This window comes from Microcaecilia unicolor, chromosome 12 (genome assembly GCF_901765095.1).
Source record: "Microcaecilia unicolor chromosome 12, aMicUni1.1, whole genome shotgun sequence".
Classification (NCBI taxonomy): Eukaryota; Metazoa; Chordata; class Amphibia; order Gymnophiona; family Siphonopidae; genus Microcaecilia; species Microcaecilia unicolor.
The window spans coordinates 16,404,772-16,420,898 of record NC_044042.1 but is presented as its reverse complement, the minus strand read 5'-3'; the positions used below and the strand labels follow the sequence as shown (position 1 = coordinate 16,420,898).

General features: G+C 48.3%; 1 protein-coding gene across 1 annotated transcript in view; it reads right to left on the bottom strand.

Moving 5' to 3' along the window:
- The window catches only part of LOC115482081 (synaptonemal complex protein 1-like), a 265,107-nt gene that overhangs the window by 100,897 nt on the left and 148,083 nt on the right, over positions 1-16,127 (bottom strand). Inside the window, exons 4-5 of the mRNA XM_030221644.1 lie at positions 9,591-9,775; positions 9,439-9,506 (exon numbers count right to left, since the gene is read on the bottom strand). Coding sequence (XP_030077504.1) covers positions 9,439-9,506; positions 9,591-9,775 — 253 coding nt within the window. The remainder of the gene's footprint in view (positions 1-9,438; positions 9,507-9,590; positions 9,776-16,127) is intronic.

Genomic DNA, 16,127 nt, shown 5'->3' with positions numbered 1-16,127 from the left:
GTAGGATCAGAAGGAAGCCCACAGGAGTCTTCCTCCGAAAAACACCTGGGGTTTTCCTCTTCTCCCCATGAGCGCTCCTCTTTGGTATCAGACAGAAGCTCCTTAAGAGCAGTCCGAACCTGAGCCTGTCTCGACGTCGAGGATCGACGTCCTCGTGGGGGATGCCGAGAAGTCAACGCCTGCCTGGACTCCGGCGAATCTTCCTCCGCCGACGTCGAGGGGGAGTCAACCCGGGTGGTAACTGGCTCCGGCCCTGCAAGCGGTACCGAGGGAGGGGACCGCCTCACAGGCGATGGACCAGATGCCGTCTCAGCAGTCAGTATGGGAGGCACCGAGGCAGATTGAAGAAGCAACCCCTCCAGAATTTCCGGAACAAGGGCCCGGAGACGCTCATCGAGGGCTGCCATCGGAAAAGACTGAGGGGCCGAAGGAGTCAGTGCCAGGATCTGAGGGGGTTTGAGAGCCGGTACCAGGTTGCCGGACGACCGACGCATCGGCACCTCCTGAATGGAGGGTGAGCGGTCCTTCCGACGCCGACGCTTCTCGGGTGCCAACTCCCTCAGCTCCCCGAAGCTCTCGGTACCGATGAGGAGGACGTGGAATCCTCACGCCTCCTCGGGGTCGGGTCCGACTCAGGTCGGTCCCGGGGGCCTGCATAGCAGTAGGCCTTGAGACGAGTGGAGACCCACTCGATGCCTCGCTGCTCCCAGCTCGAAGTGGTCTCTCGGCAGCCATTACCTTAACACTCGGTGATGCTTCCCTCGACGTCGATGCTGATGCCATCGACCTCGGTACCGATGCCAATGCAGACGTCAAAGGACTGGACTGACTCGGAAAAAGTCTCTCGTGCTGAGCCTCTCGAGCCATCTGGGTCCTTTTTTTCATCAACTTACACAGCTTACAACCAGCTGGAAGATGACCGAGCCCAAGACACTGGAGACACCACGCATGATGGTCGGTACTGGAAATGGTCCGATTGCAGCGAGTACAGCGTTTGAAGCCAATGGGAGTCTTCGATGACATGGGCGAGAAAATAGCGTCCGCGAAATTAAAAGGCTCGATTGTGCCAACTAAAAAGGCACAAAAAAAGGAAAAAAGACGCGGCCAAGCAGCCTAAGGGCGGCCGCAACAAAAATGAAAGAAAACTTTGAAGAAGTGAGAAAAATCTAAAAAAAATAAGGGAAAAATTATTATTATTTTTTATTTTTGAAGAATGAATAAAAACAAAAGTTAAAAGAGGTGAAAAAGGGACGCGATAAACACAAAAACTCGACCTCCTGGGCAAAAAACGAAGAACAGCCGAAACACACAACTCCTCTTCGCAACGCGAAGAAGAAGAAACTGAGGGAAGCGCGCGTGCTTTGCCGGCGGGAAGTCACTCGCACATGCGCGGTGCATTGTCCCCGTGTGCGCTGCGCTCTTCTGGATCCTTCTAAAAAAAATTTTGTTACAGTCCGGTCTCCTGGGCCGTCGCGGACGACAACCCATGCGTGATGATATCCAGCCTGCTTGTCCTCGGAGAATGCTCTTATGGCTCTGCATCAGATCAGCGATGGTTTCAAGATGCATTTACCCATTTCTGACAGTTCTGCAGCTGTACCTCCAATGTTTCCAACAACTTTTTCTCATGCAAAACTCCTTGCCTTCCCAAGCACTGGCAACGTATCTAGGTCCATCCTGGAGCATGAGCTTGAGCTTTGCAAGGTATAGCAGAGTGAATTTAATTTTTGCTTGAGCCAGCTTGGAGCATATCAAGGCAAATTCTTTACAGAGGCCTGGGACCCTGTTTCAATAGTGTTGAAAGCATACATAGTAACAAAGTAACATAGTAGATGACGGCAGAAAAAGACCTGCATGGTCCATCTAGTCTGCCCAAGATAAACTCATATCTTGAATTTGTACCTGTGTTTTTCAGGGCACAGAACGTATAAGTCTGCCCAGCAGTATTTCCCGCCTCCCAACCACCAGTCCCGTCTCCCATCACCGGCTCTGGTACAGACTGTATAAGTCTGCCCTCCCCTATCCTAGCCTCCCAACCACCAACCCCTCTTCCCCCCCACCTGCTCCGCCACCCAATTTCAGCTAAGCTTCTAAGGATCCATTCCTGCTGCATGTTAGGTTCTTGATAGATTATAGTCTTACCCTCACAGAGAGCATGCAATATTTCTTCTTTATGTGCAAAGTTAAGCAGTCGAAATATAACCACTCATAGCCTTAAATTAGCCTCACAGCAGAGACTAATTCTATGAGCTTTCTCAATCCGGAAAAGCCCTGCATAGCTTTTAAGTTGCAAGTTTTGTATTAACCATGTTTCCAAGAAGCCCTGCAACTCAATACCCATAATGGTCTTGGGTAATCCAATCAGTCTTAAGTTATCCTGGAGTTGTCAATTTTCGAGTTTTTTATTCCAATTGTGTTAACTTTCAGTTTGTTTGTTTCACTTTCAAAAGAGGTATAGTAAAAATACAAGTTGAAGACTTACAACCAATATTATATAACGTTGTAACTCGACATCATACAAATATTAAAAAGTTGGTCATTACAAATTTTAAAGCTAAGAAAAACCTCTTCTCTTTTAAAGTTTTCAATAACAAGGAAATCAAAGAACAGAAAAGAAAAAGGGGGAACATAAATATAAACGTACAAGGGAGAAAAGATATACCTCAAAAGTCTCCATAATATAAGCACCCTATAACACCAACAAAATATTGTAATTAGTCAAAGCTTATCTTTTAAAGGTCCCCAAATCTTACTCCACTTTGGCAATGATTTCAGCAGACCACCGTAATGTATTACATTTCCTATATATATCTCATATACCTTAGAACTGCAAGGTTCTTTTACACACCATATCACCACAATATAAATAAAATTGCAACATTCCACCACATGCTTTTCTGAGTTCCGTTATTTATATAATCATTTGTCCATGCCCCAAACTGTATATAGCGCAAACTGCAAGACAATTAAGAAAATGACTGGACAAGCACAAGAGCTGTCTCGCTTGTAAAAGGCTGGAGGAGCCAAGGGCATGACTCATAACTCAGGGACATGAATTTTCACAGGTTAATGTGCTGCTTTAGACCATATTCCTGTGTCAGCTCGTACTGGTGACAGGAGGCTGATCCTTCTGCACCATGAAAAAGAATGGATTTACCGCTTAAACACTTGTAGTTTCATTTTCCCAAGAGAGTTTTATTGAGAGTTTTAGAAAGATCTTTCAAAGGTTGATTGGTATGTTTATTTAAGCGGATGTGACGTCACCCACCATTATAAAATAGGAAGGTCTTGACCAATGGCCTTCCTTGCTGAGCCACTGGGCATGGATGCGTTGTGCCACTTTAGAAGTGAGTGAAAAAACATCTGCATTTTATCATTTTCGCTATAGGTTTTTCACTAATCAAAGTTTGTATGTTTTTCAGGTGCACTAAATCCATTACTCTGAAGCAGCAATGAGTGAAACGCTGGCCACTGTTGGTGGGTTCAGTGTGTCAGTGGCCTTGGCTCAGATAAATGTGAAACTGTTTCTGAAGTATTAAGATTTATTAAGAAATTTCATCTAAATTTCTTCAAGGGAACATTTATTTCTATAATATGTCTGAAGAAGGTTATTTCTGCCTATGAGGTGAACTACTCAGTGGAATCTTCATTTATTTCTATAATCTTTCTGAAGAAAGTTATTTCTGCCTATGAGGTGAACTACTCCGTGGGATCTTCAAGCAAACAGTTATGTTGAAGTTGGGGTTCTGAGGCTTTTTCCTTCTTCATGATATCTTTTAGGAACTGATTGGCATGCTCAAGTGTTTTTCTCACATACACAGTCGCGTATAGAGAAGATACTTAGCTATAGCAGGTATTCTCCGAGGATAACAGGCTTCATATTCTCACAAGTGGGTGATGCTGAACTGCGTCGCCCGGTCCGGCATTTTGCCAAAGCTAAAAATAGAGGTTTGTGGAACATACATAAGTGCCTTCCCACCTGTTGCACGAACGTGGTCTCCTCAGTTTAACATTAAAGCAAAAAAATAAAGTAAAAATAACCGAGGAGACAACTCCAAGGGGAGATGGGAGGGACTGTCAGAATATGAAGCCTACTGTCCTCGGAGAATGCCTGCTACAGGTAAGTATCTTTGTTTTCTCCAAGGTCAAGCAGGCTTCTATCTTTTTATAATGGGGAATCCCTAGCATCCAGGTTCACCCAAAACAGCACTGGCCAATTGGGCTTCGCAAAGGCGAGGACATAACAGAGATTAACCTGAAACTTTATAAAATCTGAATGAGAGTGCAGCCAGGAACAAAATAAAATGGACCTAGGAGGGTAGAGTTGGATTCTAGACCCCAAACAGATTCTGCAACACTGACTGCCCAAACCGACTGTCGCGTCGGGTATCTTGCTCTAGGCAGTAGTGAGATGTGAATGTGTGGACTGAAGACCACGTTGCAGCCTTGCAAATTTCTTCAATGAAGGCTGACCTCAAGTGGGCTACTGACGCAGCCATGGCTCTCACATTATGAGCCGTGACATGAACCTCCAAGGCCAGCCCAGCATGGGCATAAGTGAAGGAAATGCAATCTGCCAGCCAAATTGAAATAGTGTTTCCCGATAGTGACCCCCATTCTGCTGGGATCAAAAGAAACAAAAAGCTGGTCTGTGAGGCCTTCTCAGCTTCATGTAGTAGGCCAATGTTCTCTTGCAATCCAAGCTATGCAAGCTGCTTTCCCCAGGATTCACATGAGGTTGGGGAAAGAATGTTGGTAACACAATCGACTGATTTAGATGGAACTCCGACACCACCTTCAGCAGAAACTTGGGGTGCATGCGAAGGACTACTCTGTTGTGATGAAACTTAGAATAAGGTGCATCACTACTAAGGCCTGAAGCTCACTGACCCTATGAGCTGAAGAAACAGCCATCAAGAAAACAAGCTTCCAGGTCAAGTACTTCAGATAACAGGAATTCAGTGGCTCAAAAGAAGCTTTCATCAGCTGGGTGAGAACAACATTGAGATCCCATGACATTGGTGGAGGTTTGACAGGTGGCTTTGACTAAAGCAAACCTCTCATGAAGCAAACAAGTAGAGGCTGTCCAGAGATGGGCTTACCTTTCACATGTTGATGATAAGCACTAATTGCACTAAGGTGATCCCTTATGGAGTTGATTTTGAGACAAGACTCTGATAAGTGCAGAAGATATTCAAGCAGGATCTGTGTAGGGCAAGTAAGGGGATCTAAGGCCTTGTTCTCACACCAGACGGTAAGCCTCCTCCATTAAAAAGAATAACACCTCTTAGTGGAATCTTTCATGGAAGCCAGCCACCCTCTGAAAAACCCATGGAAGCGAATTCTAGGCTCTCAACATCCCAGCTGTGAGAGCCAGAGACTGGAGATTGTTCTGTGTAATGAGGGCCATAAAACACTACAATCTCCACAAATATTCAGAGGATAATTCCAGAAGAAGAGGAAACTATATGTAATGCAGCCAGTACGGCATGATCAGAATCATGGTTCCGTGGTCTTGCTTGAGGTTCAACAAAGTTTTTCCCACTAAAGGTATGGGAAGATACGCATATAGAAGACCTGAACCCCAATTGATGAGGAAGGCATCTGACACTAGTCTGCCGTGGGCCTGAAGCCTGGAACAGAACTGAGGGACCTTGTGGTAGATCTGAGTGGCAAAAAGATCCACCGAGGGGGTGCCCCACGCTGGGAAGATCTTGCAGGCCATGACCATATGGAGAGACCACTCGATAAGTGGCTCAAAGGAACATGCCGTGTTGGCAAGCCCCATGCCACATTCGGATGGCCTACTGACACAGAGGGTGTGATCCGGTGCCCCCCTGCTTGTTGATGTAATAAATTGTAACCTGATTATCTGTTTAAATAAGAATAATTTGATGGGACAGCTGAACTCTGAAAGCCTTTAGAGCATTCCAGTTTGTGCAAAGCTCCAGGAGGCTGATTTGAATATTCGTTTCCTGGGAGGACCAACCTCCTTGAGTGTGAAGCCCATCTACATGAGCTCCCCAACCCAGGAAGGATGCATCCGTCATTAGCACATTTTGTGGCGAAGGAATTTGGAATGGAAGTTCCAGAATCAAATTGGATCAAATTGTCCACCACTGAAGAGAGCATACAAGCTCTGGGGACACATGAATGACATCCTGCAGACTTCCAATGGCTTGATACCATTGAGAAGCCAGGGTCCATTGAGCTGATCTCATGTGAAGATGTGTCATGGGTGTAATGTACACTGTGGAAGCCCTTTTGCCGAACAACCTCAATATCTGCCGAGCTGTGATCTGCTGAGAGGCACGAACCCTGGACGCTAGTGAGACAAGATTGTCTGCTTGTGTCTCCGGGAGGTAGGCTCGAACCCTCTGTGTGTCGAGCAGGACTATAAACTCTAATCACTGGATAGGGTGTAGATAGGACTTGGAGTAGTTTAAAACAAACCCTAGTAACTCTAGCACCCGAATAGTCATCCGCGTGCTCCTGAACACTGTACTCTAAGGTGCTCTTCACCAGCCAGTCTTCAAGATATGGGAACACATGGATTCTCCATCTGTGTAGCGATGCTGCAACTACCGCTAGACATTTGGTGCTGACTCTGAGAGCTGGCGCGAGGCCAAAAGGCAACACGCAGTACTGAAAGTGATGTTTTTGCAGCTGAAATCGAAGATACTTCAGGTGGGCTAGAAGTATTGGGATGTGAGTATATGTGTCCTTTAAGTCCAGAGAGCATAGCCAATCATTTTTCTGAATCATTGGGAGACGGGTGCCCAGGCAAACCATCCTAGAAATTTGTTCAGGGTACTTCCTTGTGCAAAAGAAGACAGGGGGATGTGTCCCATCCTAGAATCCCTGCCCTTCTTCCCCTGATGGAACGGGTTCGACCACATAGGCCTTTAGAAGGGTGGAGAGTTCCTTTGCAAGTACCTGCCTGTGCTGAGAGCTGAAAGAATGAGCTCTTGGTGGGTAATTTGGATGTTTGAAGTGCCAATTGAGGGTGTATCCGAGATGGACTATTTGAAGAACCCATCAGTCGGAGGTTATAAGAGACCACCATAGAATTGTGAGGTAACTGAGGCCTAACAAAGCCAGGTTCACTGGGGATACGATACTGGGTGTCAATCTTCCTGGGCACAACAGGGACTGACAGAGGGGACACCCAGTTCCTGTCGAGGACTTCCTTGTGTACTTCATGGAGAGGGGCAGTCACAGCCTCCTTAGGTCCTGGACTCATCCTCTACTTCTAAAGTAGAGGAGTGTGGTAGCCGTGTTAGTCCACTCTTAAGGTTATCAATAGAAATCAAACAAAATAAAACATGGAAAAGAAAATAAGATGATACCTTTTTTATATGTCAGCTAGCACATTTGCTTATTTCCGATCTGACGAAGAAGGGCAACCTTCGAAAGCTAATCAAGAAATGTATTAAGTTATGTCCAATAAAAAAGGTATCATCTTATTTTCTTTTCCATGTTTTATTTTGTTTGATTTCTATTGATCTACTTCTAAAGGAAATGGAAAGGCTCTCCAACGGAGATCGTCTCCTTTCAGGTGGTGGGGAGGGTTCTGAGTCAATCCCATAAGAGTCATCTGAGAAAAAGTATCTGGGATCTTTCTCTGACTGCCATGAGCACTTCTCCTCGGTTTCGGACAGTATCTCCCTATGGGATGTCCAAGACCAAACCTGCCTCGATGTCAAGGAACCATGCCCTCGAACCATGCCCTCGGGAGCAGCATCAAGAAGCCGTCTCCCATCTTGACTCTGGTGAAGCTTCCTCCACCAATGTCGAGGGGGTATCGGCTTGGATGGGGCATATGGCAGGAACAAGCACCCCCAATACCAATGCACACCACTGCATAAGGCAGCAGCTCTGGAAGCAAGGCCCGGATGCGCTCATCGAGGGCCAATGCCGGAAAAAGCTAAAGTGCCGGTTGAGGCACAGGTTGCAGAACTGCAGGGGTCGATGTGAGAGCAGGATCTCGGCTGCTCGGAGACAGGCGCATCAGTACCTCCTGAAAGGAGGGAGAGCGATTTTCCCAGCGCCAACGTTTATCGGGTGCCGAATCCTTTGACGCCCTGGAGCTCCCAGCACCATGTGTCGAGGGTGACCAATGACGATGCTTCTTGGCCTTCACCTGAAGCATGTCACCAAGGCTCCTTGGTGCTGACGAAGATGACGTTGAAACTTCACGTCACCTCGGGGTCAGGTAGGACAATGGACAGTCTCAGGGGGCCTGCACAGCAAGAGGCCTCAAGACAAGTGGAGACTCACTTGATGTCTCACTGCTCCCAGTGTCTAAGGGTCTTGAAGCAGCCATGTTTATCGAGACTCCCAATGCTGGTGCAATGCTCAACGTCGATGCTGACGTCGAGGAACCGGACTCAGATCTAAAAATTTTCTCTCATTGAGCCTCTCAGGAAACCTGGGTCCTCTTCTTCATGCGAAGACAGAGAACACAGTTAGCAGGGCTACTGTTGGGCCCAAGACACTGCAGACAGCAAGAATGGGTGTCTGTTCACGAGACTGTCCGATTGCACCGGGTACAGCACTTGAAGCCACTGGGAGTCTTCGTGGACATAGATGAGAAAACCTTGTCAGCCAAATTAAATGACTCGATGGTGCCTAAAAAAGGGGGAAAAAACCCAACCGAAGAAAGCCTAAAAACCGCCCGATGATGATGGAAAATAAAAAAAACTTAAACCCGGGCAAAACAAAACTAAGAAAATAAAAGACAGGTTTGATAAAAAGGGCGCAAATAAAGGAGCTACAAGAAACTGAGAAAAAACAGCCAAAAGGCACTGAAAAGCAAAAAACAGCCAAAAGACACTGAAAAGCTTTCAAGACCAGGCGAGTGAGCAGAAAGCAAAAAAAAGCACACCTTCTCTTCACGCAGAAATAAGAGAACTGAGGAGACCGAGTTCACATGACAGGCAGGAATGCACTTACACATGCGCGGTAGAGCACAGCTCACACTCCACAAAGCTCTATTTTTAGCTTTGGCAAAATGGTAGACTGAGGGATGCGGATCTGCGTCACTCACTTGTGAGAAGATAGAAGCTTGCTTGTCCTCGGAGAATTATTATTATTGTGAGTTTGTTGTGTGCTTCACAGTTTTTTTTGTAAGTTACCCTGGTTGGTCTATTTGAGGCGTATCTCAAAGTCTTCCCAGGAGCTGTTAGGATGATGACGCCCATGCGTTTGGCTGCATTCTCCTTCTATCAACAAAGAATCTCCATTATAAGTAAACAACTCTGCTTTTATCAACTACTGAAAGAGATTAAATAAAGATGTTGATTCTTTTGTTACTACATTTTTTTCAGTCTTTCAGCACCTCCCTGTGTAAGCTATAGTTTTACATGGGAGAATAAATCAAGCACTCACACTCTTTCATATAAACTTTAGTAAACAGTTTTATTTTTTCAGTCTTACCAAGTTCAGTGGATTTTTTCTGGAGCTCTAAAATAAGTTGTTGTGACTTATCTTCACTTTCCTTCAACCTATTAAAATTGATTTTGGATAGTTAAAAAAAACTTTAAACAGCAAAATTTTTAAACCAATTTAAATTTAAGAAAAATTGTTACCTCTCTTTTTCTAATATCAGCTGTTCTTTCAAATTATAAACAGTAACTTGAAGTTCATCCACAGCCAATACATGCAAAGCTTTAGTTTCTTTAAGTTCTTTCATCTCTGCTTCTTTATCTTCAGAAACTTGAACTAATTTGTTAAGTGCAGTCTGTAACTCTGTCTCCAGATTCTTTTGAACAGTCTAAATTAAATAAGACATATAGCTAGAACATTTCTTAAAGTACTGCACTGTGTTAGCTCTTTAATGTGGGAATTACCATGCACTAACAGCACAACATCACATTAACTGTTAACATATGTTGAATAGCTAACATGGAAAATGCCATTTTTGGACATGTAATGGGCAAGGACTGCATCTTGCAGTTAATACATGGTAGCAAACTTTGCTCTCAATTAGCTACATGGCAGTCCTCCCAGAAGAACTGGGAATGCCCCTACCAGTACTTGCATAAAGTTTGTACCCAATGCACCTTAATCAATGCTCATTAGCAGAGAAGTTCTACAACAGGATGCTTACAATTAGAGGATCTGGTGGAAGCTTATTCTATAAAAGATAAAGAAGAAATTAGACCTTACCTGCTAATTTGCTTTCCTTTAGTCCCTCCAGACCAGCCTAGATGGATGGGGTTATGCACTCTTACCAGCAGGTGGGTGGAGACTGAGAACTACAGACTTCTGGTGGAGCCTATGAGTTAGCTGTGCAGTCCCTCCCAGAGTCAATATGAATGTTACAAGCAGAAAGAACTAATAAATAGAATAAAAACAACAAATCTCACCTAACCCTTCTCTCCCATGGCTTCAAAATCCCACAAGATGTGCAGGAATGCTGTGCTGCAAAAGAAGCAGCTGCCTCAAACGGCAGAGTGGTCACAGAGACTCTGCTGCCAAAAACGAGCTGTACAGGACAACACTCTTTGGTTATTTATTTATTTATTACATTTGTATCCCTCACTTTCCTGCTCATCGCAGGCTCAATGCGGCTTACATAGTAACAAGAGAATACAATCTGCAGTATCCGAATCAACAAAGGAGGGACAAATGAACAAGGGTAAATGGGATAAAAGAGGTATGAGAGAAAGGATAGGGACAGGTAAGGAAGTGGACCGATGAAGAAGAGGTAGGGGAAGAGCATAGAGGGTAAGAAGATTGATAGGAGGTAATTTCCGAGCCATTGTTGTTAATGATTAGATGAACCGATAAATGGATGGGTTGCTTATGTTTGCTTATGGTAGGTCAAGTCATTTAGGTAAATCAGTTTGAATAGATGGGTTTTCAATAGTTTCCTAAAAGAAAAGGTATTCACTAGTTGATCGAATGTATCTGAGTAGAGCATTCCAGAGCTGGGATCCTAGGTAGGGGAAGTTAGAAGTTTTATACTTTAGTTTTATACTTTTATACCTTAGGTTCCCTATACTCTCCACGAGGAGCTCTCTCTATCACTTAAGGAGGGTTTTTTTAAAAAAATGAAACACTTCCATTCAAAAGGCAGACCCCCCCCCCCCCCCCCCCCCCAAGGAAGGTAAAATTATGTATCATACCTGATAATTTTCTTTCCATTAATCATAGCTGATCAATCCATAGACTGGTGGGTTGTGTCCATCTACCAGCAGGTGGAGATAGAGAGCAATCCTTTTGCCTCCCTATATGTGGTCATGTGCTGCCGGAAACTCCTCAGTATGTCGATATCAAAGCTCCATCCGCAGGACTCAGCACTTAGAGAATTACACCCACAAAGGGACACTCTGCCCAGCTCACCACTGCCGAAATGGGGGAGGGGAATCAACCCAGCTCATCCCCACACAAGTGGGGGAGGGGAATCCGTCCAGCTCATCCCTGCGGAGCGGGGGAGGGACACCACACCCGCCGATGCGGGGGGATCTGGCTTATCCTGCAACTGCAACCGCGGGAGAAGCTGACTGACCCTAACACCGCCGAAGCGGGAGGGGTACAAAGCTGCCCTACAGCCGCACGAAGCGGGAGGGAGCATCAGCAGAATTTAGGTCTCAATCCAGCCCCGAAAAACGGAGGGGAGAGGAATGCAGCAGCTCACTGTAACACAAAATCGTCTCAACTCCTGAAGAATCCAATTGAAAAAACTTGAACACGAAGTCCTCCTGAACAGGAACTGAAGACTAAACTTGAACCTGAAATGCAACCAGAATATAAACAGAACAGATATCTGGGAAGGGCTATGGATTGATCAGCTACGATTAATGGAAAGAAAATTATCAGGTATGATACATAATTTTACCTTCCATATCATCATGCTGATCAATCCATAGACTGGTGGGATGTACCGAAGCAGACTCACCCAGGGCGGGACATAGAAATCCATGACCACAACACTGAAGCTCCAAACCGGGCCTCCGCCCGAGCAGCCACAGTCAAGCGGTAATGCCTGGAGAAGGTATGAGCCGATGCCCAAGTTGCTGCCTTGCAAATCTCTTCCAAGGAGACGGACCTGGCCTCTGCCATCGAGGCCGCCTACGGTCTAGTGGAGTGAGCCTTCAGCTGGATAGGCGGCATCTTCCCCGCGGCCACATAAGCCGCTGCAATGGTTTCCTTGACCCATCGAGCTACTGTAGGCTTGGCAGCCTGCAGACCCTTACGAGGACCTGCGAACAGCACAAACAGATGATCCGACTTCCGGAAATCATTGGTCACTTCCAAATATCTGATGATGACTCGTCTCACATCTAGATATTTGAGAGCAGAGTACTCCTCTGGGTAGTCCTCCCTACGAAAGGAGGGTAGGCAGAGCTGCTGATTCACATGGAAGCGAGAAACAATCTTGGGCAGGAACGAAGGCACCGTGCGAATAGACACTCCTGCCTCAGTGAACTGCAGGAAGGTTTCCCGACATGATAGCGCCTGGAGCTCAGAAACTCGTCTGGCTGAAGTGATAGCCACCAAAAAAACTGCTTTCAACATCAGGTCTTTCAGAGATGCCCTCGACAAGAGTTCAAAAGGCGGCTTCTGCAAGGCTCTTAGCACCAAAGTGAGATTCCACGCAGGCACCACCGAGCGCAGAGGAGGGCGTAGGTGATTAACTCCCTTGAGAAAGCGCACCACATCTGGCTGCGAGGCCAGGGAAGCACCCTTCAGGCGACCCCTGAAGCAAGCCAGAGCCGCTACCTGGACTGAGCGACAGGCCTTTCTCCAGACCTTCTTGCAGGAACGCCAGCACTGAAGAAATTAGAGCAGTGAAGGGAGAAAGTGAGCCTGCCACACACCACGATGCAAAGGTACGCCAAACCCTGGCATAAGCAGTAGAAGTAGAGCATTTCCTCGCTCTCAGCATAGTGGCGATGACCTTGTCTGAGAAGCCCTTCTTCCTCAGACGCTGCCGCTCAATAGCCAGGCCGTAAGACCAAAGGGGTAGAGATCCTCCATCACCACGGGACCCTGATGCAACAGGCCCGGCCCCGCTGGCAGAGGGCCGTGCACTGAGAGCCTGATCAAGTCCGCATACCAGGGACGTCTGGGCCAGTCCAGACCCACCAGGATTATCCGGCCCAGATGCTTTGCCACCCGGTCTAGCACCCTGCCCAACATTAGCCAGGGCGGGAACACATAGAGAAGCTCCTGTGTCGGCCACTGTTGGAGAAGAGCATCTACTCCCAGAGATCGAGGGTCCCGTCCTCTGCTGAAAAAGCGCGGCACTTGGCAATTGGCCGATGGGGCCATCGGCTGGCCCCAGCGCTTCGTGATGTCCAAGAACACCTGAGCCGATAGCTGCCACTCTCCGGGATCCAAGGTATGGCGAAAGTCCGCCTTGACATTCATGACTCCGGCAATGTGGACCACCGACAGCTGTTCCAGGTTCGCTTCCGCCCACTGGCATAGATTCATGGCCTCCTTGGCTAGAGGGGCGCTCTTGGTACCTCCCTGGCGATTGACATAGGCCACAGCCGTGGCATTGTCCGACAGGACCCGTACTGGCTTCAACGCCAATACCGGGAGAAACTCCAAAAGCGCCAACCGAATGGCTCTGAGTTCCAGGAGGTTGATAGACCACTTTGCCTCTGCAGGAGACCAGAGCCCCTGCGCTGTCCTTCCCAAGCAGTGGGCTCCCCAGCCCGTCAAAGAGGCGTCCGTCGTGACGACAACCCACTCCAGGGTCAAAAGAGGCATCCCTGCGGACAACTTGTCTGTCCTCGGCCACCAGCTCAGCGCCTTGCGCACCGCTGGGTCCAAGGGAAGGCGCACAGCGTAATCCTCCGACACTGGAGTCCAGCGCTGCAGCAGAGAGAGTTGTAGTGGATTCATATGAGCCCTGGCCCAGGGCACTACTTCCATCGTGGCCGTCATAGAGCCCAACAGCTGCACATAGTCCCAAGCCCGAAGAGGAGAGGCTACTAGGAACTGGTCCACCTGAGCCTGAAGCTTGACAATCCGATTGTCCGGCAGGAACACTCTGCCCACTTGGGTGTCGAAACGAACTCCCAGATATTCCAGGGACTGAGTCGGGCGCAGCTGGCTTTTCTCCCAGTTGATGATCCACCCCAGGGAGCTCAAAAGAGCAATCACCCGGTCTACAGCTCTGCCGCACTCTGCATAAGAGGGGGCTCGGATCAACCAGTCGTCCAGATAAGGATGGACTTGTACTCCTTCCTTTCGTAGGAAGGCCGCGATGACCACCATTACTTTGGAGAAGGTCCGCGGAGCAGTAGCCAACCCGAACGGGAGGGCTCTGAACTGGAAGTGTCGACCCAGGACTGCAAAACGCAGAAAGCGTTGATGAGGAGGCCAGATGGGAATATGCAAGTAAGCTTCCTTGATGTCCAAGGATGCCAGGAACTCCCCTGCCTTCACTGCCACTATAACAGAGCGGAGAGTCTCCATTCAGAAGTGCCGAACTTTCAAGGCCCGATTGACCCCTTTGAGGTCGAGGATAGGCCGTACAGACCCTCCATTCTTTGGTACCACAAAGTAAATGGAGTAAAGTCCCTTGCCAAGCTGATCTTCTGGCACCGGAACGACCGCACCCAGGCGGATCAGATTGTCCAAAGTCTGCTGCACTGCCACAGCTTTGACCGTAGACTTGCAGGGAGAGTGCACAAACCCGTCTCTTAAGGGTCGGCAGAACTCTAGCTTGTAGCCATCTCTGATGACTTCCAGCACCCAAGCGTCTGAAGTTACCCTGGTCCACTCGCCCAGAAACGAGGACAGGCGTCCTCCAATCTGCACTGGGCCATGGACCAGGGCCCCGTCATTTGGTACGAGACCCTGGGGGAGGACCGGAGGACGCACCTCCGGGACGGCGGTCTCTGCGAAAGGAATGCTGCTTGGGGGAGAAGTTCCTCTTGAAGGAAGAAGGGGCAGAGGAGCCCGACTTGCCCGGGCGATACCGACGGGCTTCCTGAAACCGTCCTTTGGAGGAACCGGGGCGAGCACCACTGGCCCGAGCCCTGACCTCTGGTAACCTCTTGCCCTTAGACGTGCCGAGATCGGCCACAATTTTGTCCAGCTCGACCCCAAAGAGCAGCTTGCCTTTAAAAGGCAACTTAGCCAGGCGAGACTTAGAGGCGTGGTCAGCAGACCAATGCTTCAGCCAAAGCCAACGCCGTGCAGAGACTGTCTGAGCCATACCTTTAGCCGAGGCTCTCAAGACATCATACAGCAAGTCTGCCAAATAAGCCAAGCCCGATTCCAGGGCCGGCCAATCAGCCCTCAAGGAAGGATCCAAGGGGGAAGCCCGCTGCACAATCGTCAGGCACGCCCTGGCCACATAGGAGCCGCAAACTGAGGCCTGCAAACTTAAAGCAGCCGCCTCGAAGGACGACCTTAAGGCCGCCTCCAATCTTCTGTCTTTGGCGTCCTTTAGGGCCGTGCCACCTTCCACCGGCAACGCCGTTTTCTTAGTCACCGCAGTGATTAAAGAATCCACGGTAGGCCAAAGAAAGGCCTCCTGTTCACCTTCAGGCAGAGGATAGAGGCGGGACATAGCCCTAGCCACTTTGAGGCTCGCTTCCGGGACATCCCATTGAGCCGAAATTAAGGTGCGCATGGCCTCATGCACGTGGAAGGTTCTAGGCGGGTGCTTCGTCCCCAGCATAATGGCGGAGCCAACAGAGGCTGAGGGAGAGACGTCCTCCGGAGAGGAAATCTTCAAAATGCTCATGGCCTGCACTAACAGGTTGGGCAAATCCTCTGAGCGAAAGATCCGCGCTGCAGAGGGGTCATCTGCTCCATCCAAGCGGGAATCCGTCTCCTCCAAGGAATCCCCAAAGGACCGTTGGGAGAACTCAGATACGCTGCCCTCATCTACATCAGAGGAGACAGAGTCCTCTAGGGCCTGGAAATCCACCCGAGGGCGTTTGCTTCCGGAGGCCACAATCCCTTTATCGGACAAGGGAGCAGGGGCAGCGTTTTGCATAAGGAAAGCCTGATGCAGCAGCAAAATGAACTCAGGGGAGAAACCTCCCAGACTGTGCACTTCTGCAGCCTGGGCCACGGCCCTAGACGCACCCTCAACCGGCGCTCGCGAGAGCGGGGGAGAAACATGCTGCGCATCCAAAATGGCGTCCGGC